The sequence below is a fragment of the Cordyceps fumosorosea genome (genome assembly GCF_001636725.1).
Source record: "Cordyceps fumosorosea ARSEF 2679 chromosome Unknown scaffold_7, whole genome shotgun sequence".
In the NCBI taxonomy this organism is placed as follows: domain Eukaryota; kingdom Fungi; phylum Ascomycota; class Sordariomycetes; order Hypocreales; family Cordycipitaceae; genus Cordyceps; species Cordyceps fumosorosea.
The window spans coordinates 128,367-151,135 of record NW_017387307.1 but is presented as its reverse complement, the minus strand read 5'-3'; the positions used below and the strand labels follow the sequence as shown (position 1 = coordinate 151,135).

The window sequence follows — 22,769 nt, the reverse complement described above, 5'->3', positions numbered from 1 at the left end:
GTGGCCACTAGCCACAGTATTTTTCAGCACGGGCCCCTGCGCAGGCTAAATCCTGCTTGGTTGCCGCCTCAGCCACTCAAGCTTCAGGTGGCCGAGGCGGACAGGCGCGGGCGCGCTCAGAAGGGGAAAAAAAATACAACATTAGGTAAGCTGGTCTATCTACTAGCACGTGATCCACTCCGGAGCACGGTAAGGCCAGCATGTACCTTTGTACCTTGGTATCGAGGTACAAGAAATGTCTTTCCTAGCTCCGAACAGCGACAGTTTAACCTTTTATAGATTCGCTGCTGTACTGGTAGCGAGGAGTCACGTCTTCTCGTGCCGCCACACGCACTCAGCGTTGCACGATGACTAGATTCAACCTTCTTAAAAATGCGGCGACCAGCAACTGAACCATGTCACTTGCTACTTATCTGAGCGTAGCGCACTCTTCACCTCTTAGCCCTCTTCTTGTCCGGGCCGTCGTCTTCATCATCACTGATGGCCGCATACTGCGTCTCTGGTTGTGTCTTGCTCCAAGCCTTAGTGAACATCGGGTCACTCTTGGCCTTATCGGCATACTTCAACAGAGCTTCTCGAGGGTCTTCGTACAGCATTCGGGAAAGCGGGATGTTCTCCGCAACGTGCTTCTCATCAGGTTGGCTGCGCTGGAAAGGTGTCTGCTGCGGTACGTGTGGACGCCGTGGGTCCTTCGAGCCGCCGCCCGTCTTCTTTGGCATCGCGCCCGGTGTTACTATGGAATCGCCCGAAATGCCCATCGACTGGTCTGTAGTCAATGAAGAGTTGTCATCGATATGGCGTTTCTTCGGTGCGCGTGACATAACTTCAACTGCGCCTCGAATGGACTTGTCCGGGTTGTAAAGAACACGCGTCTCAGCGTTCGCAGACCCTGTAACAATCTGGTTAATCTTAGGATGCCAATCCACAGTAATAATGGGTGAGCCGGGTGTGATGGGTGTAGTATGTTCCGGTTGCAGATTTCCTGGGTTCAGAATGTGCAAGTGACCCGTGGCAGAGCCTGTGATGATGCTCGTACAGTTGGGCGCATAGCGAATATTGCTTGTTGGGTGAGTATTCGACGTGGAGGGGTGAGACACCGTTACCAGAGGCTTGGTAAACTTTCTCGTGTCCCATAACTTGATCAGATCATCTCCTCCTCGTGTGACTACCATGCGCCCGTCACCAGAAATGTCAATGCCTCCAGTCCATGTTTGCGGCTTGTGCGCCTGTAGAATTTCTCCAGCTGGCCTTGAAAATGGTCCATTCCCGCTGTACATGACAAGCGTTCCATCCAATGCAGCTCCAATAATGATGTTGTTTCCTCCCTGTGCTGGTGTTCCCCACGCAACGGCTGTCATCTTTGACCGGCCAGCCGAGCCTGCTGCCTTGGATTTGAATACCACGACTTCCTTCTGCGACCGCTTGTTGTTGAGATCCCAGATGCGCAAAGTGCTGTCTGTGCCCGCAGTTACAAATTGATCTCTGTTCGTGGGACTCCAAGTACCGCAAGTAAGTTCCGAAATATGACCCTTTGTGTTGTGCATATCTCGGAGGTACATGTCTCCCTTGACAAATGTCGTCAGAACATCGCCATCACGAGATAGTATTTTGGCTTGTGGGTGCGCAGAAATGCAAAGCAGAACGCTTCCGGCTTGCGGGTTGAATTCAACATGATGAATCGGGTGCGACTCTGCATTGTCTGCGGATTTGACTTCAAATGGGTCTGTCGTTCGAAAAGCACGAATGGTTGTGGGCGTCATGGAGGAGAAATCGTGGAGCTTCACTGTACAGTCAATCGAGCCCGTCGCCAATCGGCCGCCAGAAGGGTCGAGAGATAAGGATGTAACAGCTCGGGTGGCCGTTGGTATCACCATCTCGTGGGAAACGGGGTATTCGTCGCCATCGTCAGAATCGCTGTCGCTGTCGCTGTCGCTATCATCCGAGCTGGAATTGCTGCGCTTTTTCTTCTGTTGATGTGATGCTGACGCAGTTCCAGCCACTACCCTTCGGCTCTTTTCGATTTGCGCCGCGATATTCGCAGTTTTATCCTTCTTTCCGAAAGCCGTTGGTAAAAACGCTCGCATGGGGTCATCTGCTGCCAATTCTGGGACCTCGACCTCGAAATCATCGTCGCTCGGCATTGTGACTGCGTGCATCTTATGGCGAACAAAGGCCGAGCAATTATCAAGGTGGGAAAGAAGGGGACACCACCGTGGCGAGGAATTGGGCAAGTGAGGGAGAGAGAAGTGGCTGGACGTTGGCGGTATGGGTCAGGCATCATTATTAGCCCAGGCCTACGAATTAGAACCCGTCCATGTGGGTGGAACCCCGCAAGCTACCCCAACCTCGAACTTGCAACCTTCACCACCCGACTTTTGACCAAAGCCGGTTGTTGCATTCTGCGTCAGCAGACAAACATCTAAAACTCACTTTGTACAACTCGGAATGGCTGCCGATCCCGTTACGGACGACGATGAGCAGTATGACTCCGCCAACGATTCCGATTTTGCCCCGGCCGGCGAACCCAACATAGTATCCTCTGACGAAGAAGACAACGACGGTGATGAAGGGCGAAAACGAAAGAAGCCAAGCAAGGTTGCTGCCAACCACGCTGCCGCTACAGACGACGATGTGGTTTACGAAAATTCGGGAGATGAAGCCATCATCAGCAGGGGCAAAAAGAAGCTGAAGAAGGCGAAGGACGCGGAAGACGAAGGCGGTGACGGCGGCTTGATCAAGACCAGAGCGCAGCGCGCGGCCGAGTAAGAACTTGCATGCTTTAATCAATCAATGATACTAACCTTTATTCCTATAGGAAGGAAGAGCGACGATATGCAGCAAACACTGATCCGGTGACGATCGACGTTGATGCGATCTGGAAGCAAATGCTTTCCGGGCAGCCGATAGTCCAAGAAGAAACCAATGAAAGTGAAAGCAAAGATACCAAGACAGTCGATATCGCGCAAGAAACCGCAAAACAACTCGACCCGTCCGATGCGATCACGATCAAGCGCACCTACAACTTCGCCGGCAAGATGCATGCCGAAGAGAAGACGGTGGCGCGCGACTCCGCCGAAGCCAAGCTATACCTCGCCTCCGAGGAGGGCCAAGCTGCCGCCTCTGACGCCTCACCACCCAAGCGCGCGACGCGCAAGGCGTTTCGCTCCGCGTTCGAGCCCATCGTGGCCACGGCCGATGCGGGCAGCGGCCGCCGCGCCGACCTCAATCTCGGCATCGCGGCGCGCGCACAGGCGGCCAGGGAGTTTCAGGCCAAGAAATTGACGACGGTCGAGAAGAGTCGCATGGACTGGGCCGGCTACGTGGACAAGGAGGGTATCCAAGACGAGTTGGCGCTCGCGGGCCGCTCGAAGCACTCGTACGCGGCGCGGCAGGACTTCTTGGCGCGCAGCCAGGCAATCCGTGACGAGGACTCGCGACGGGCACGGATGGCCGGGAGAACATGAGTGTGGTTGCAGGGAGATGCTCCTCGGTGGGCATCTTTCCGGAACACCGCAACTCTCTCTCTTCGTCCTGTTCCTCGGTTCAGGTCTACGCCGCTTCGCCCACAAGATGCGCTACGCACATTGGCCTCCATTATTCCGGCATGGCTAAAGTAAGTCGCAAGCGCTCGAAAGGGCTAACACTAGTGTGAGAGTGTTCATTTTAGTGCTCCGGTAAATCATTAAGGCAGACAGTTATACAGCTGAACCTCAGGATGATTCGATCTGGCTAGTAGGACGGGAATACTGCGCCTTTGTAGGACGGGCTACCAGCTACCACGCCTAGTCGATATAGTACCGGATAGGTGAAATTTATAAAATTACTAATGTTTAAAAGCAACCCATAATAAATTTATTATTTGAGATACTATTCCAGTTCTGATTAATTTCTACTTACATTAAAGTAGGTTCCTAGTAGTGGGCCTCTCATGGGCCAGCGTTATCGATAGCTATAACCCAAAAAAAAAGTTTCCGCCCACCGCCGTACCTTGCCGCAGCAACACTTCTTCCACATATAACGCCCGTCCCTCATTTCTCACAATGACAGTCCTCGGCAAACGAAAGTCGCGCGACGGCAACTCCTCCCCCAACGGAATCTCGGCACTCGACGCTGAGGCCATCTTCCGGCGACACTTTGAGGCGCAGTTCGAGCCGCTCAACGACGACGAGGCTGGTCCGGCGCGGACGCGGCGCGGACACGACTCCCCCGACCTCGATTCAGATACGGAACATGATGGCGAGGGGGAAGGAGGGGAGGAGGACGGCGAAGAAGAGGGAGGTGATGGTGACGACAATGAATGGGGCGGCATCTCCGGCAGCGAGGACGGGGAAGACGACAGTGAAGAGGACGTCGACGATCTCAATGACGAAGCGCCAGCCGTACAAATAATAGACCACTCGAAACCGCAAGTACCCAAGGAGCCCAAGATGAGCACAAAGGAACTCAAAGCATTCATGGTACGCCTACCCCCCTCATATCCCCCGGGCGCAAATCATCTCTAACCTTTCCTCCAGTCCTCCAAAGTCATCGACCCCTCCGCCCCCAAAACGACCAACCCCTCCACCACCACAACCACCCCCAAGTCCACCACCACCCTCCCCGAGGACGCCCCCTCTCTCCTCGCGCAGGATCTCGAACTCCGCCGCCTCCTCTCCGAGTCGCACCTCTTCACCCCTTCCCACAACAACGCCGCCTCCGCCTCTGTCTTCGCCTCCTCCGTCGTCCACGGCGGCCCCTCCGCCTCCGACAAGCCGTTCTCCGAGGGCCGCACGCGGCTCAAGGCTACGGAGCTGCGCCTGCAAGCTCTCGGCGCCAACAAGGCGCAGGAGCAGCGCATGCCGATGAAGATGCGCAAGGGCATGGTGGCCAAGGCGGAGGCGCGCGAGGCCAAGCGCAGGCGCGAAGCCAGGGAGAACGGCGTCATCCTGGAGAGGGCGAGTGGCAGTGGCGGCGGTGGTGGTGGGAAGGGCAAGACGAAGAAGAGTGCGAGTAGGGGTAGGCAGGGGAGGGGAGTGGATGGGCCGGGCATCGGGCGCATGAGGGGCGCGGAGTTGCGCATCAGCGAGAGCGACGTGAGAAAGATTGAGGGCGGCAGAGATGCATTCGGCAGACACGGTCGCCGATGACAGTTTCAAGCAAGATACAGGCAAAGCAGCGGCCAAAAGATGGGGACAAAATTTCACAGCATTTATATAGCAGGCAGGCGCAAAGGTCATCATCGTTTTAGAGTATTGAACATGCACACACATCACGATCGCGTTGTGCATCACGAAACAGGAAAAAGACGCAGGAGCAGTTACAGAATAATTTGCATTTTTCAATTATAGCCTTACAAGGCTTTCAGCAAAGAGCTGCCCCAAAGACCGTCCTCGCTTAATTTGAATAAGCAAACAAACGTATATGTACAATGCGCCGTAGTGGTCTTGCCACGACCAGCATCCAAATGCGCCTCTCCCTTCATTGAGGCATACTATACAGATGGTAGTTGTTCCCCAGGCAAGGTCTCGTCTATTCAGCCGCCGACATGTTCCAATTTTCCAAAAAAAAGAAAAAAATCATTTGAACATGAAAAAAAAAAAGCGCAGATTGAAGCATAGAAAATAGAAAATAAAATAAAGTAAGGAAAATGTGCAAGTGACGCGGAAAGCAAGCAAATGAAGGTGAGTCGTTACTTCATAGGCAGCTAGAAGTGAAAGAAGAACCCAATTTAGACAAATGGTCAACGCAATTAAATAATCGATGGTTGGCTAATCGTCATCGGTAGCCTTAGCGCGTCTAGGCTGTTGCTGTACTGCGTGCTAGGCATGCTTGAGGGAGGAGCCATGCCGCTTTGGTTGACATCGCTGCTCAGAGAACCCGTGATGTAAGCCATCTCTGATGAGGGAGAAGCCTCCTCAAGAGAGCCCAGAGGCTCCTCACCAGAGTATTCTTCCTCTTCTTCAGCAGAGAGGTTCAGAGAGCCCTCGGCGCCATCTTCGCGGCTGTGAGTGCGCTTGTGTTGCGCGAGGTTGTCTGAGCGAGAGAAGGCCTTGTTGCACTGGGGGCAGACATAAGGCTTCTCTTGCGTGTGTGTGCGGACATGTCGCTTGAGGTGCTCTAAACGCTTGAAAAGGCGACCGCAGGTGGGAATCGGGCATGAATGTGACTTGTGAGGGTATGGACCAAGTTCCATGACCGTGGCGGAGCGCGCGCGGCGAATGGCGCCGGCAGGGCCAGAAATAGTTCTGCGATGCTCGTGGAAGGAGCCATTTCCAGACATGTCATCACTTCCAAAGCTTTGCTGAAGGGCAAGAGGATTAAGGCCAGAGTTTGATTCGACAGTTGAGAGAGGTGTACCGTGTCTCGACATATCGTCAAGAGGTTTTTGCTTGGTCATCGACATGCCGTTGCTAAAGGAGAGGCCGGGAGGAGAGTTGTCTTCGGACTCGTCGCCCTCGGCAACGGCACCAACGGAGACGGAGACAGAGCGGCGAAGATCGGAAGGTCTGTGAGGGACGTTGGGGTTCGAGGAAGGAGGAGCGGCAATGGCCGACATGCCAGGGGGGATCGAGGAGCGTCGTCTCCTTTGCTTGTAGGTTGGTGAACCTTCAATCACAGAGTAGACGTTGTTGCTCCCATACGAGCGGTTGAACTGATGACCAGCCATGGTCGAGGGGGGGAGCTGAACCATGCCGTTCAGGCCGTTCATACCGGAAAGGTGGTCCGGGATGGCCGGGTAGAGGCCAGTTTCCTCATTGGCAATGTAAGCGGGCTCAGCAGAGACCCCAAGAGCCTGCTGAGGAGGGGTGATGGGTTCAAAGGACAGGCCGCGGTTGCCATATTCATCGTACTGAGAGGAGACGAAAGAGGGGGCAGGAGAGTACTCAAGGCCGTAAGCGGGCATGGAGGCATGGCGCTGGTGGCCATGGACGGGAATGCCATTTTGGTTGTACTGGACTCGAGTGAAGTCGGGTTCGCGCTTGACAGCAGCAACCTGAGGAGGAGCAACTGGTGCCATGGTGACGGTGTCGTAGGCGCCCATTGGGTCCATGTTATCGGGCATGTGACCCATGTTCTGGGGCATCATGTTGGGGGGAGGCATGGCGTCCATGGCCTTGATAATGGGGGAAGCAGATTGGCCTTGAGTGAAAGCAGATTGCTGGGCATTGAAGGAAGACGAGTTGACTTGCTGCGTCTTGGTCAATTGCTCGTAGAGCGATTGTGACGAGTCGTACTGGAAGGAGAGTGCAGGCTCGCTGACAGCGACGGTGGTAGCTTCCTGGCCCATCTTCTCTCTCTTGAGATCGCGCTCGAGAGCATCGAGGAAGAGGCGATCATGGGGAACGCTGTACCAATAAAAGACTTTTTGCTTCTTTTGGGTGCGGATACAGTTATTCTTGTAGAGAAAATCCAGGAACTGGCTCTTGGGTTCTTCGAGGGAGGCATCGGTGCCAGACTTGAGGTTTCGGAGGTCGGAAAAGATGCCCTCTTCAAACTTCTTGGAGTTCTTTACAGGACGGCCGAAGGCCTGGAATCTGAAGGACAGGCAGCGGACAATGTCGGTACCAGAGATGTGGAAGAGCGTGTTCCAGAGAACGCAAGAGACGTATTCGCCGGTAGGGAGCAGAAAACGGCGGATATACTGATCTTGTTGCCAGTCGACGGGGGCGGAGATGAGAAAGTATTTAACTAGACAGCATGTCAGCAGCAAGAAGAGGAGGGTGCGGTGCGCTCCAATACATACGGTTGTCAACCTGCTGGAGGGCAACTTGCGCATCGTGAGGAAGCGCCTGCTGAGCCTCCGTGCTCAGCATGAAGGTCTCAGGTTTTTGCGGTGCAGCCATTCCGGGATGTTGTGAGTACATGTTGGCGCAAGGAATCCAGATGGATTGTGTTATGGCCGTTGCGCAGGGGCCTAACAGTAATTGAGGTCGTGAAAGGTGCGAAACACGACGAAAGTGGCGTCGCAATCTTCACAATCGATCGTAAAAACAGAAAGTCGATAACTGGAGAAGGTATAGCGGACACAGTCCGGTTGTTGGTGCGATGGCTTAAGCGCGCGAGAGTTGGGCTGCGAATGGGCGGGCGCTTCCGGAGGCGATATGTAGCGGAAATAGAAAAGGGGGTAGAATTTCGAGACCAGCCCGAAAAGACAACAGTGATTCTGAGCGATATGCAGCACGCAGCACAAACAAAGGCCCAACAACTGCGTCAAGCAAACTGTTGGGAGGCTGCCGAGTGGTGATTCGGCGAGCGGCGGATTAGGGGCGGCGTGGCTGGCACAGGCGGAATCGGGGGACGCAGAATCGAGCGATGTGAGACGTGGAAAAGAAAGAGAGCGATATGAATATAAACGTCAAGTGGCGCTGAAGCTGCCAGCCAGCTCCAAGAATCGTTCTCTGCGGCGCGACGGTTAAGAGTAGTGCCAGGGCCGTTAGGAAACGGTCGTCTAGTTTGTATCGAACGGAACTAGAGATGGGGCGAGAGAGAGAACAAGGTTAGCGATAAAGGGCCAAGGAGGTGAGGCGACAGAGACGGCGATAATAAAAAACGAAGAAGAAGAAGTAAAGGAAGGGGACAGCCGGGCCCTGGGGGTGAAGGTTGGAAGAGAATATGGGAGAGCGACAAAAGGAAGCCCGCGAAGAAACAAGATGGAGGAACAAGAGCAAGAGGGGGAGATATAGGCGGGAAGGAGGGAAAGGGAAGGGAGGAGGACACTGATAGTAAGTGGGCGTGGGCATGGGCAAGGGCAGTGAGTTGAGTGAGTGGGTGGCAGCAGGCAGTGAACAGTGCAGCCAGGCCGGACCAGCAGCAATGAGTGGCACTGACTGACTGACTGACTGACTGGCTGGCTGGCTGGCTGGGTGGTCCAGCCAGTGGGCAGTCCAGTGGGTTGAGCAGTGAGTGAGTGAGTGGATGGAAGCACCAAACAGCAAGGACCCAAGTGAGTGGCTAGCCAGTGGCCACCCTAGCCAGCCCAGCCAGGGAGATTTGAGAGAGCGAGAGCCCAAGAAGGCACCCAGTAAAAAGCGGGCAGTAGGCGGGCGGGCGGGCGGGCGCCAGGTACCAGCGGGTTCAGCGGTGCGGGTACCTGGGCTACCTTATTTTTCTGGTGCAAAGCTTGTACCCTGTCTTGCTGGGTACCTGTTATTTTGGTGCTCTGGCGCGTTGCAGGAACAACCGATACAATGAAAAAGTACCTGCCGCCGGCAACTGCTCTGGGGTGGGGTGTGGCGGGTGTGGCGGGTGGATGCCCTTCGTTTTTTTGCTGGGGACCAAACGGTGCTGCTGTGCGTGTGGGCGCTGATTTGACGAATTCAACTGCCTGGCCGGCCGGCCGACTGACTGACTGGCTGACTGACAGAGTGCAGCCACTGAGAGAAAATAATATGAGAAAAAAAGCCAGAGCGCCGTCCAGGAGATTGCGCCGCCCGCCCAGTCCGAGCCAGGCCCAGGGGGCGTGCATCCAGGCCCACGGTCCAGGATCCAGGGGGAGGGATGGAGGGCGGGGGGTGTAACAAAATGAAGAAGAAAAAAAGAGAGAAGAGGAGGAAAAGGAAAGCCGTAAAAAAAAAAAAAAAAAAAAAAAAAAAAAAAAAAAAAAAAAAAAAGTAAAAAAAGGCACCACGCAACACATGCGCACAAATAACACCGCAAGTGCCACGACGCGCTGGACAAAGTGGTTCCATTCGCTAGCCGCCGAGGCTGCCAACAACAACCCACCACTTGCCAGCACTTGCTGACCAGTCGAAGCGCCGAGCTGCTTGTCGCCATTGTTGGCATTGCATCTTCATCGGCCTTTTCTTTTTCTTTCTTTTTCGAGTCATTTTTGTGCGTCTCTTTTCCTGCCGCCACTCTACACTATCGTATGCATGGTGGCGTCCGTCGATGATGCCTCTTCCCGCCCCTCCAACCAGCAAACACACACACTGTTGACCACTGGGTCACAGCAAGCAAACCCACCACAAGCGGGTAGACAGAGCAGACAGACAGACGACAATAGAAATAGTTGGAGCACAAAGCTCACTCACCTCTTTTTTCGGTCCTCCTTTCGCTGTCCTTCTCCCACTTCAAACCCGTCCAAGCATAAAAGCGCCTGACTCTCTGTTTTGTCGGTGGGGGCGCGTCCGGCTATTATTCTTGGATATCAGCGACGGGAAAGCCGGGATATGCTATGCGAGAGAACGACGGGTGGGCGGCAGCAACGGCAGCACGACAACCAACGCTTTGGCTCTTCTGTCGGGTTAGCTAAGGTAACAAGTCAACTGTAACCAAGTCCGTCCACTGACTTTCTTTCTTTAGGAGTCCGTCAGAAGGAAATGTATAAGAGAAACAATAGTATCGGATATAGTGCAGGATCAAGTAGCCAAAAGAAAGAAAGAAAGAAAGAAACGTTGCAGTTACGTGCTTTCTTTTTCTGCCTTTTGCGCTCGGAATGTGTTCTTCCCCAAGATCGATCATGCAAGTCAGCCAGACCTGAGGCAGGGCACATGCGTCTTAAATACATGTTGCCGGATTGATTCCAACACTACGACCAGGGCCACCGCCATGGAGCCTCGTCGTTCTCTTGCTCTTCAGCTCTTCCCACGAGAAATGATGGACAACACACGAATACACCGTCTCCCCAAGACAGCGCCATCTTGCCGTCAGGTGCCAGTTGCTGCAGACCGCACCGGCCAACCGCACCCACTTGGAGTGGCCGGCCGCTCTCTTGCTCCCTCGTGGCCTTGGTATTATTATTAGCTACCAGATTCCCAGATTCCCAGAAAATCCAAGCTCCCTTTCCTTTTTTCCCCTCTCAAAACGATCTGTTTAGTTATCCCTAGCGTTGTGCTAGCCCGGGTCGCCCAGTGTCAAAAGGCTGGGGCGCCAGGCAAACGCCTCGACCACCTCCATCAGCTAGCCGCTTGACCGTGATGCAAGAGCTCCTCCAGCCTCGCAATAGATCTGTTCTGCCTCTAGTTGGGAACAAGAGAAATAATTAGAAGAAAAACAAAATGAATAGAGGCAATTAGAAAGATATGCATTCACGTGCATTCGAAATCTAAGCAAGAGCCTTTACTTCCCAATTATGCGAGGAAACGGCTTTCCTGGTATATTGCCAGCCGTCGTTTTAGACCCAGGCACGCAACTTGATCAATGTCTCTGCACGAATCGCCCAATCTCTGGGTGTTCAGAGACACAAAAAGCACAGGCGCTGTAATCGGTAGGTAGCTGCCCGCCAAAACCGGGGTGGTGCTCACTTGAGCAGGGATGTCATGTCAGTCGGCATGATTGGCGAGCACGGGCTAACAGCCAACGCCAGCAAGGGCCAGGGGGGGTGAGACGGAACAAAGAAGGAATCCAAGGCGAGAGAGGGGACCCCTCCCCTCGCATCTGGACGGAACTACACCGCAGAACGGGGTATCACCATCTGGCGTGTACGACTCACGGCTTCTCTGAATGACGAGCATATGTGCCACGCAAAAACTAGTATCGTGAGCGTGTTGTGCTGTATAACTCGCTGTGGAACAGGTAACAAGAAAGACCCTTGCTTGCCACGCTACAGGATATTTGTCTTATTCCAATGTCATACGCCATTATCCAGCTCACTAAACATGCGCCGGGATGCATCAAGGAATACTACAGGGCCAAGTCAGCCAATGCGACATATCTTCCTTTTCCTCTTTCTCCTTTATTTCTGTCTTTTGACTTGGTCTGGGTCTGGGATAGGAACCGGGACGTGCTCTGCATCTGCCCATCTTCATTCCTCTGTAGTTAGCACTACCACGCTGCCATCCTCATCAAGTAGCCGCCTGCATAGTGCTACCTGTACCTTCATGCCCGTTCGGCCACCAACGATGCTGCCTCGCGTGTTGTCTGCCTTCAACTACTGCTCTCACCTTCTCCCATTTCTCTGGTTCTAGACCAGAACCAACGACACAGGCCACCATGTGACCTTGGTGGTACCTGCAGCGAGAACCACCCTTGTTGTTCGTTCTGTAACACCGTCCCCGCGAGCCCACCAACCACCTCCTTGCTTGGTTCTTTTTTGTTTCTGCGCGTGACAATGTCCAACATCACTCTAACTCTTCTGCACCAATAAGGCTGCCGCCGTGAACATCGTCCAGTCTACTGGGATTAGGTTGTACTTTGTGCCACCTGCCTTGGATGGAAGCACTTTTAGTCTCGCCATTATCGAGGAAATAAGCCCGGCAGCCAACACCTTTGACTACAGCAGCGATACAGGGTAAGATGTAGCCAGCCTGGGCCGTAGGTGGGTAGTTGCCATTTGCTTGTCTTCATGCACTCGCTGCTGTGGGCGAGAGAAGCCGAGCCCAGACATTCTTTCAGTTACAGCTTTGACTTGGCTTCTCTCCCGTCTTCCGCTGTCACCGGAGATTCATCTCCTTGTGTAAACCGCTTGCTCGCCTCAGCGCATTGTTCAATACTCTAGCTCTGGCTTTCCCCCGTCCTTGAACTTGCATACGAACTATCCGTAAAGCGGCCGAGCTAACTAACCTTTCAAACCTCGTGTCGAATTCAGGGCCCGTTTCTGTTCATGCATCCCGCTAGCTCGCCGCCATCTTCTCCCCCCTCCTTCTAACAACCAAGCATCGACAAGCCCGACTTCATGCACTCGACGGCGCCGTCATCTAGGTGGTTAGGCCCGGGCACTGCCATGAATCCCTGCAGTTAGATGGTCGCCGCCGACGGCGCTGCCCACCGGACCGGCCTTTTCTTGCTCGAGGCTAAGCAACTTAGTGTTGCTCTCATGTAGCGTAGTAGTTGGGGCGACAACCACGAAAAGTTGCCCACTCCCAACTCCGACCCGGACCCAGCGCCGAGTCCAAGGATGTCACATTGGCCAAGTCGGCGCCAGCGCCTCAGTCTTGAAGCGCTTGGCCAGTGCATTGCATGTACATCGTGGCTCTCTACAGCTAGAGCTCCGGCCCTAGCTGTAGTGTGTCGAACATTAGCTTCGACCTGCCACGCGACGACGGCGGCGACGCAAGTCTGGAGGAGCTTGCCTAGTTTGAATTTTCGGTCCCTTGCCCCAGACTTCCGGAACGGAATAGTATATTACTCTTTTCGGCAGCTTGAAACTCGATACGAAGGGAATACCGAGAATATCGCGGTACCAGCTAGTTACTCTACCAAGAAACTAAGTTAGTAGACTGATGTAAGGGTCAATATAGATACTATGCCCAGTTTCCGGTCGGTAGCCGGCTTCTCTGTGTCACGATTGAGTAATGCGTGCTGGCATACATCGCGGCTAGAAGGCGAGACGCCTGGTGAACGCGAGGCGGACAATACTGGATCTAGTCGCCACACAACAAAAAAAGAGCAAAAGAAGGAATCGTGGCTGTGTTCACTGAGAACAGACTTGTTCCTGTCAGCTTGTGCACAACCCCGCCACTCATGTTAGCACGTACGCTTCCCCTAAGAGGGTTGATATCACGGTTACAATAAATATATCTATACCTAAAAAAGTGTCATGTGCTTGGACCTCCTCGAGACTAGTAGCGGTCACAGTACTCAAAACAGGAACTCAACATACAGCTGTGGCTGCGATGGCTGCGTTGGTTCAGGGCAAAGACAATGAGACTTGGAAAGCTGGCTTGCCCTAGAACAAGGCTAGAAGACAAGACGTGGCGTCGCCACTGACGGCGAGAGTTGCAAAACGAGGCGAAGGAACAGCAACGATCAGGCTGGCCTGCGGCGTGAAACTGCACTCGCGACGCCTCTTCTTGTTCGGACGATACTTGCATGGTTGATGCTACGACGTAGTTGGTCCAAGATCAGTGTCGAGTTCGTTAGCATCTCTGGACAGCTTGTTCGCTGTATTGAGCTAGCAGACGCAAATAATTGCCACATAATTAGGTAGCTATTCCAAGCGAAGAATGGATGGTAGGAGCCTTCATTCGCACAGACCAGCTGAAAGTCCAGCTGTGACGGCTGGACTGCGAGTGATGAAGAAGAGGTTGGCGCAGTCGTGCCAACTCAGTTTATCAAGATCACGCACTATCTATGCGTCAGCTCTATCTGAGCCAGCCGTGTACCGTTCTGCTCCTTCCCAACCCAAATCGAATTGGTCAGGGGCATTACGGCCGACTCAGGCCGAGTGCATTGCGGTTCGAGACAGCGGCTTGGTTGGGGACCGCGCACTGCTCGCTCTGTGCTATGCTTCGGTATATTAGCAGCATAGCATGATTAATGATGAGGTATCCGTCGAATGATGATTATCCACACGTTGTACTTGGTACAACCGAGGGCCAGCCCACCTGTTTGCGACCAGCACCGCCACAGTCGAGACCGTCCTGATCAACTGGGAGAGTGTGGCCGATGAGCGGCAAGTTGAGCAATGAGCATTGAGTGATGCATTCCCACGCGTTGACAACCAACGGTTGGCTAAACGAGTCCATAGAAAAAAGCGGACATTTTTCATGCCGAAAATAATTAACTATTAGCCAGAAAAAAAAACGCGCAGAAGTGCAGAAATTAAAATGAAATAGAGTCAAGAACAAAAAAGCAACAAGGAGGGGGGCACAACGACAGCACTTGATTGGTTAGATTTGAGCGGTTTTGGAGTTGGCATGAGACGACCCAGAAAAGATGAAACACGCCTGGCACTCTGCAGCAGCGCCGCCAAAAAAAAGTATTCCACAACAACAACCAGCTTCACCACCAACGCACGCCCCCTTGGACGCTGAGGGATGGAGGTTGGATGCCGAATGCTAATTAATGTTTCCTTCTCATCCTCTCTCAATCTAGCTATCAACATCCAATGCTAACCGCTCACTGGCTCCCTCAGAATTGCCCACGACCCGCCAGCCGGATGATGGTGGCCAACGCGCGTCATCGACAGCTTGGCTTTGCATGGGTTGGTTGCTCTCCAGAGTGATGGGAATTGACAATGGCTTGTATTAGGACTATCTGTTGCAAAGTCACACCGTTCTGCACAATGAACCACCTTATCACTGGGACGAGAAGCAGCTCTATACGTTGTCCTGCTCGTTTGTAAACCCGAGAGGCTCAGAAGCAGAGAAGCCAATTCGCAAGCTTGCTTCTTAAACCATCTCGCCATCTACGGAGCCTCGAGTAAAATAGACAGACATGCATGTACTACAGAGCAGCCCTGGCCACTCTTCCCGCCGAGAGGCAACTCATTGTCGTGGCAATCAAACCAGCCTACCAGCCGCCGCCCTTCTTCAAGTTACGAATTGGCTGGCTGTCGTGATCCCTCGGCCGTCCAAGCCATGCGTCGCTAGCGATGCACTAATGGCCTTTAGCTTTACCTTTCAAGGCGACTTTGTTTAGTTGTTACACACTCTTTCCCCTCGTCATGCCCAGTGCACAGAGGAGAAGAAACATGGCGGGAAATGCTGATCCCTTTCCTTGTTCGCTTGACGTCCTGCCCGCCCCCTCCTCCCGCCGATTGATGCAAGGCATCGACCAGGTAGTTATCAGAGCGAGGAGCACCGATGGCCCAATGCTTACTTGCATCGTCTTGGCGACACTCTTCCCGTCCGTCTATTATTAACTCGACCTGGGCTTGCTAATGTCTGGGACGACGATACTGTTAGTACGGGGACAGGAAGAAATGCCAATATTTTCAGACAAATTGTATCAAGACAACAATGCTCAGAAGCATCCTACTGGGCAATCTCCTGCAACGTCTTTACTCCAGTAAAGATGCTCACCGACGGAAGCTTCTCCCGCAAGTGGTGGCCGGTGCGCTGGCCACCAAGAGGCCGATCGCGCGCCCTATCCCAGGCCGAATCAGGGCCGAGCCTCCGTCGACCGTGACAATCAAACCCCCGCACAGAGCTCTGTCCATGCCCGAGAGTAACCTGTCGTGATTGAAAAGCTGCATTGTCAATGAGTGTGCTTTTGACGACACCCGCCAAGGTGTTTCAACCGGGATACTACTCAGTTGTCATGGGGTGTAATCGATTTTACCTATAAGCCGCCGCCGCCCCAATCCCGTGGTCCATGTCAATCCCGCGCCAACACTAGAAATACTAGCAGGTTGGTACTGAGTAAGTCGGCCAGCATTGATCGCAGTGACATCATACGAATAGATTCACCGACCAAAGCTGAGCTATCTATGAATACCATGCACCCAAAATTAAAACCACCGCCTCACAATATAGCACATGTGGCGACGAAATAGATGGCTTGTAGTAAGTCACCGTAAGTGCCGCTCACCTGCATATCCCCCCTGGTAACAAGAGACCAGGACATGCCAAGCTTGTTATTGCCTACCCATCCCCAATGCGAAATAGTGTCGCGTCTTCCCCCCTCCCTCAGCAGGCTGCAGCAGCCACGAGGTCCATGCGACTGGAGGCTGGCATCAGGATCATCGCTGCATGCACACGTATGTAGGATAACTAATTCGCATCCGAATGCGGACTGCGGCGGCGGCGATGGTGACCTTGGGGCCGCCGTGCCCGCCACCGCTCGGGTAAGGGCTACCGGGTGACTCGAGCTCTTTTTCCTGGGGAGAGGAGATGGATGCATGGGGAGGGGATTACTAAAAAAACAGAGAGAACAAGAGGTCGACAGGCTGCTGGCCGTCTGCACCAACCCTGGGCCAATTTTATCCCATGCATGACATGCATACCAGGGCTCAGGATGGTGAACGAGGAAGTCAATCAACTGGCTGCAATTCGTATTCTCCGGTTAAGTTCTCTGACGCACGGCCTTTGACGATTCCGCGGTCGTTATCAATCATTTCCAGTCGTTCCTGTTCCTCAGTAACTACTTGGCAAGCCGTTTTCTAACGTTAGCTGTAGAGATCCATCGAAAGCGAGACCCAATGGCACGCAGTTAAAATTAAAACAACAAAGGAAAAAGAAAAGAAAAATGAACACACAGACGCTGCTTTCTGGGAAATGCGCTAGCGCATCTGGTAATCATCTCCTGCCGTCGGCTGTTCTGGCGAGCCTTTGCCAATCGCTCCCTCCCGCGAACGGACCAGAACCATGCTGCTCGCCATAACGGCATGTTTGACTTTGCAATTTCCCATGCCGTCGCTTGTCTCCATTTGCATTTCTTCATGTTTGTAAACAAAAATTGGGGGTTAATAATTCTCACAACCTTGTTTTAGCCCAGTTACCCTCTACGTAAAAGCAAGACGACCAAGCCTCCACACCAATGCCAGGACGGGCACGCACAAAATCAGGGGGGCGGGCGTCTTCTCTGTTGGAAAGAGGGAAGACTTTTTTTCTTCCCCAAGGAAAAACACACCTTACCCCCTAAGATGGAAAGCCGGTCAATAATAGGCGACTGATGCTGGTCGATAGCACGGTACTCTTAAACAATGATAGGTCACAAACGCTGGGCTTCGAGAAAGAGCGTTGCTAATAATAGGGCCCCTGCTTCCTCTCCCCTCCCCTCCTAAGGCTGAAACAGACCAATCAGCTCGGCCGCTGGCGATCCAAAACGTTGGCCCGGCTGCAGGGGCAGGTAATTGATGATTGGCTATATTTCTGATCGCGAACCAGTGTCACAAAAAAAGTCCAAGACAATGGGGCCACAGTTAGTTAACTAGCGTGGGAGGGCAGTATTCGGAAACTGAAGGGGAGAGGTTCAAGGATAAAAAAGAGGGATAGTTGGAGGATGTATGTATATGATGGGCAAGTTGTGAAACTTGAGGGACCCGAAAGCGTCCGTCTTGGCGCTACCCAGAGCAACAGCGTATCTGGCCATCTGACCATGTTTAACTGGGTTCTTGTTTTCTCAGGCGTTTATGCAGCAGCGCCGTGGCATTTCCCCCAAGCAGCCAATGAGAAACGACGGACGCCAAAAAGTGAGACATGGAAAGAAAGGGAACAATGCTCTTCCTTCTCTCCTTCTGTCTAGCCTAGCCTTGCGCTTGCGGGGAGAGGGAAGGAAGGGGGGGCCACCGTTTGCGATCCCCGTACGTCTTATCCGTATGTAAACTAGATGGCAAGTCGGCGAACGGGTTGCGAGATTGCGATCGCGGCGCACAGAGGAATAGGGCACAGTCGCGGCGCCGGCTCAAGTCGAGGAGGGGAGAAGAGAGCAAGTGAACGAGAGGAGTATGGAGCTGCGATAGCGCGACCATACGACCTACAGCCAGGCAAGTAGTTGAGCTGTGGGAGCTCGAGGCTGGTGGTTCCCTGCTTGCCGCCCAGATGAGATGGCCCAGTCTCCCTCTTTTTCTTCCCTGTATCCATATTCTACGCTACTGTACATCGATGTCGTTTCACCATTTTCCTTTCCTTTCCTTTTTCTTTCTCTCTGTCTCTGTCTCTCTCTCTCTCTCCCCCACCCATCGTAGGCTTCATCCCCCCCCCTGGTCAACTCCCAACTAGGCAATGCATCCGGTCCCTGACAGCAGCGTCGCCGCAAAAAAAGGACGGCCGCAAGTCACGCCACACGCGACCGGCGATGCCACTGTATCTGGCATGGCTCATCGCCGAAGGAGCGCGACTGCTCCAACTAGGTTGTTAACAACCACGACCTCGTCTTGCGGCCGGTCCTCTGGGGGGAGGGAGTCCCGTTTCGTCGGTAATCCAGCCAGCCTCTCTCACTCTCCCTTGGTGATTGATGTTGGCGGATGACTCGCAGCAAAACCCCGGCCAGCCCACCATGGGGACGGACGGCTCGCGTTCAATTCCCGAAATCTCGCCTCTCAGTCGTCGTATGTAGTATGCCCGAGAAAAGAGTGACCGCTGATACTGGCTGCTGTCAACCTGAAACAGCAACTTGGATCGACGCGTATTCGTCCATTGACACAAAAGAGGGCTTTTGTGGCTTTCTTTCTTGCCTTTATTATCATGGCTTTTTTGTGCAGATTTCGTCCATGCCTGCATTTCATTCCGTCACATTGCGGCGGTGCATCAATGACGTTTGTACGGGTAGTTTTACAAATTGTGCAAAGCAAACATCGACATCAATATGCCAGCTCAAAACAGGTCCCGAGCAGAGCATTCTTTTTTGTGTGAAATCATGTATCACAACTTGTTTTCTGCAGATTAATATGCAGTATATCTCTTGCAAGATGACGAATTCATACGATGACGCCCTACTTCACTGTTGGCGCTAATACCATCCAATCCGAGAACTCGGGTGCATGTCAAGAACTCGATGCGAAACTGCAGTGTTACCCCGAGCAAGTCGATGCCAGGCGATCAATCCATCTTGCTATCAAAGTGCACTTGTTGCGCAACATGGCGACAGGGCCTCTCCCCGGCGAGGGAGGGGGCTTGCCTCGACATGTCCAATGAACGGCTTGATCCCAGCAATAGAAGCCATCTGACGACGCCGCATTGTTCGAAATAGCTACAACCAAGGTGAACACCGGCTGATCTGTTTCACGTGAAACAGGAAATGGCATGGCCAGCCAGATAAAAAGACCCTTGCGAGTCGAGCCAAGGACGGAGGGAGTGATGAGAGCGCCGGTGACGAGGGTAAACGGACGGACACTGGGAGGTTTCGAAAAGAAGCTCTTTCTCTTTTGCCGCCATGATTGTAGTTTCAAATTTGACAAGGAGAGAGCTGATGGGAAGCTGGCAGCTCGACCCCATTGTTCTGTTCTTCATGCACCCACTCAACAAGTCCCCTTCCCTCCCCATCGCGGGCGTCCAAGGGCGCCAAAACGCCGGCCAGGCAAATGACGGCATGAACCATTACCAAGTCCTTGCTATAGCTGGGCGATAGTTTGGACGAAAAAGACGGCAAAGCATGATAACTAGACTAACGGCGGCAGAAGGTATCAAGTCGCCCAATTGGGGGAGGGGGGGGGCGTGTGATCTAGTGTTTCGGCTTTCTCTTGCTCGCCAATCGGAGACGCTTGGATGCGTCGACGTCGGCGGTCGACGAATGCTGATCAGATCCATTCTCAGGGAACGAGGGTCGGGGAGTTGCAGAACCAAGAGAGAGCGCGAGCAAGAAAAGGCAGCGGCCGGTGCGGGTATTGAGCTGGACTGGCTGCCAAGCGGTTTCACGACAACCCGCTGGCCTGGGTCGGGCCTCGCTCGTCTCCCTAGACCACATAGATGCGGGATTCCGGCTGGAGAAAGATCATTGGCTATTTGTTCGGCCTCTGAAGACAACTCGATGGCTGTTCTACTTTGCCGCCATCATCGCCAGATATGAAACAAGCTTGGTCTTTCTGTGGTGGGTGCCAGGAGGCCGCACAGGCAGGCATCCATCTCACCGAGGCAGTGTAGCATGTTGGTCCAAGAATAGAAGACTGCGGCACGGAGCGTGTAAATATTAGTAGGCCGTTTTTGGCAGAGGACAGATACAGTTTACGCAGGCAAAGGTAGCGGCACTGTTGGCTTTGTGAAAGCTAGTACTGACCAACAGACACCTATAAGAGCGTAGGAGACAACATACCAGCACTGTCATAATACGGGGTGCTACACTGTAAATAGCAGCATAGGCCAAGAGATGCATATAATAATGCAATGCACAACTTTAGAATCGGCCGTGCGTCGGGTGCATGAAGAATCTTCATCTCGACGACCCTGGCGGCTTGCGGGGACCGGACTGGACACGACTCATTCATCATTCATTCATGTGAAGACGTCTGCGCGCGCACGCTCACTCACACACTCTTGGCCGAAGTGACATTCCATCATATCTACATCTACAGAATTAGCGCTGTGAGTGTGGATTAGAAGACGGGTATAAGAAACAAAAAAGAGAGACCAAAGCAAAGGGGACGACGAAATGAACAAAGGCGCAGATTTGAGCCCAGATTCTCACGACGCTCGCATGAGCGCTATCCATGGCGCCCGTGTTTTGGTTTCTTCTTTCCAAGGAACGAGCGAGCCACAGATGGATGGGGTCATCAGATTCGGCAGAAGGCGCGGGTAACGACAAGAGAAAAAGAAAAATGGACATTGTGGGTGCCTTGAGAAGGAAAAAGGCCGATTGCGAGAAGGAAGAGGAAGAAAAAAAAATAGGGCGGCTGGGAGGAGGAGAAGTAGCCGACCAAAAGACGGACGCCAGGTTTCAGAACTCTTCGTGCGGTTTCATGACTGTTTCCAACCTTGGCCTTGCCTCTTCTCACCCAGCTTTTCCTTCTACCCCAGAGCGCACTCCCAAAGGGTTTCATCCAGACTATGGCTTGTTCATGCAAGACCACATTCCCAAGCTCACTCTTGCGCGGGGCTGATGCCGTCTCGCCGGCCCTGGCGGGAAGGGGTTGGGAACGATCATCGCCACCGCCACGGGCAAGAGGCTAACTAGCCAGTTTGACCTGAGAAGTACACGGAGATGGAGGCAACAAGTCTAACTACAACATATCTGCCGCCCGCGGAAATCTGCTTCTGTGCAGTAGTCACTTCATGCGGGCCTCTCTGAGCCATCGGGCTTGTCCTCGCCGCCATGGGTAGATATGGATGGAGGCGTGCGGCAAAAGACCATCTGAAACAGCAGCGATTGCTCGTTGAAACTGGACATCTCCAGTCCTTTCCAAGTCCGTCCAGGTCGGCGCAGAAAATAGTGCTCACCTACTGCATTTGAAGAATACACGAGAGTCAAATCTACGAATAGAACGGACGCCTTCCCAAGTTACGTAATCAGCTTCTCTCATGGCAGGCTTGTCACAGGATTGATTCATCTTTAGTGACAGTGAATGCTCCCTTGTTCGCACGCATTGATTGATGCCCTGTCTTTTTTACCTCTTCTCCTCTGAACCCAAGAGTCAGTCAAGCCGGCGGGAATCGCATGACCGTAGCAGCACCTTGTCGAGTCAGGGGGGGAAGCAGCATCAACGCGACGCGAACGCCCAGGAATTCCGATTTGGGAGGGGAGAGCGCCGCCGCCGGTGACCTCCGGCCTCTCCCGCGGGTAAGCCGCTCCGGAATGCCGCCGCCAGAGAGCTTCTTGTTAGTTGTTACAAGACCAAGACCCTCCCCCGTCCCCTCTTCAAGACCCAGCTGCCTCCCGCGCCCGTTGTTCTAGCGAGTTTGCGGCAAGAGGGGATCCGAGCTCTGTGTGTTTTGCATAAAGTCCTCTTTTAAGGCATAGAGCAGTTTGCTTTTTCTTCTTCGAGTATTTCTTGACAAATGACACCTTGATGTCGGTGCGCAGAAATCCGAAACTTGAGGGTCTAGATCTCTTCTTCTCCATTGACATCGGGAAGGGGAGGGGAGAGCTGCACCAAAAACTCGGAAACGACTCGTCATGCACGATTGAATGATGCCTTCTTCTCCGCATGGTCGAAGCTTTTTTTTCTCTATCTCTTCAGCGCCGTTGCGTCAAGTTCGTAGTTGTCACCTTCAAGATTAACTATCTGATATATCGAAAAATGGGCACGGATTGATAGTGAGTTTGAGCTAGAGCGAATCTACGACACAGCCTACGCTCGTCTCAAGTTGGAATGCCAACCTGCAACACCCGCTTTGTCCTCTTTTTTGTTTCCTCATCACGGTCTGCAATACCCAATCAGAGCACGGTTTACCGGTGGCGGGAACCGAACTTGATGGACGCAGGTTTCATCGTCACCTTGCTACCTTATCAAGCAAACTGCATAATGTTCGTTCTTAGCGCTTGTTTCTCTTTCATCAGTGAGTTCGGTAGCGGCGGTTTCAATCACCCCGACCTGTGAAATCGAGAGAGGAGGTTGGCAAGGTGCCATGGATAGACAACTTTAGGGTATCTTGTCATGACTTGTCACCAAGATGATCGAAGAATAGGCAGCAAGAAGACGGCCGCGAGGCACCGCAAAGATGGCAATTAACAGCAACGTACACAATAAACCACTAAAAAGTTGGTAGTGCATTGATGGGTAAGAACAGCAACCACAGTTACCCTGCGTGAAGCGG

At 53.2% G+C, this 22,769-nt stretch overlaps 4 protein-coding genes across 4 annotated transcripts; 2 read left to right on the top strand and 2 right to left on the bottom strand.

The window, feature by feature from the left end:
- Positions 1-431: 431 nt before the first annotated feature.
- Positions 432-2,141, bottom strand: ISF_03588 (WD repeat protein; the record flags this gene model as incomplete). The annotated part of the gene is made up of 1 exon (XM_018847194.1): positions 432-2,141. The coding sequence occupies one exon, from the start codon at positions 2,139-2,141 to the stop codon at positions 432-434; it is 1,710 nt and encodes a 569-aa protein (XP_018705401.1).
- A 304-nt stretch (positions 2,142-2,445) lies between these two features.
- ISF_03587 (SWR1-complex protein 5) lies at positions 2,446-3,464 on the top strand (the record flags this gene model as incomplete). Its single annotated transcript, XM_018847193.1, has 2 exons — positions 2,446-2,762; positions 2,816-3,464. The coding sequence occupies 2 exons, from the start codon at positions 2,446-2,448 to the stop codon at positions 3,462-3,464; spliced, it is 966 nt and encodes a 321-aa protein (XP_018705400.1).
- Positions 3,465-4,040: 576 nt separating this feature from the next.
- On the top strand, positions 4,041-5,126 carry ISF_03586 (hypothetical protein; the record flags this gene model as incomplete). Its single annotated transcript, XM_018847192.1, has 2 exons — positions 4,041-4,457; positions 4,515-5,126. 2 exons carry the CDS (start codon positions 4,041-4,043, stop codon positions 5,124-5,126), a joined length of 1,029 nt encoding a protein of 342 aa, XP_018705399.1.
- A 602-nt stretch (positions 5,127-5,728) lies between these two features.
- Positions 5,729-7,823, bottom strand: ISF_03585 (transcription factor steA; the record flags this gene model as incomplete). Its single annotated transcript, XM_018847191.1, has 2 exons — positions 5,729-7,668; positions 7,724-7,823. 2 exons carry the CDS (start codon positions 7,821-7,823, stop codon positions 5,729-5,731), a joined length of 2,040 nt encoding a protein of 679 aa, XP_018705398.1.
- Positions 7,824-22,769: the final 14,946 nt, after the last annotated feature.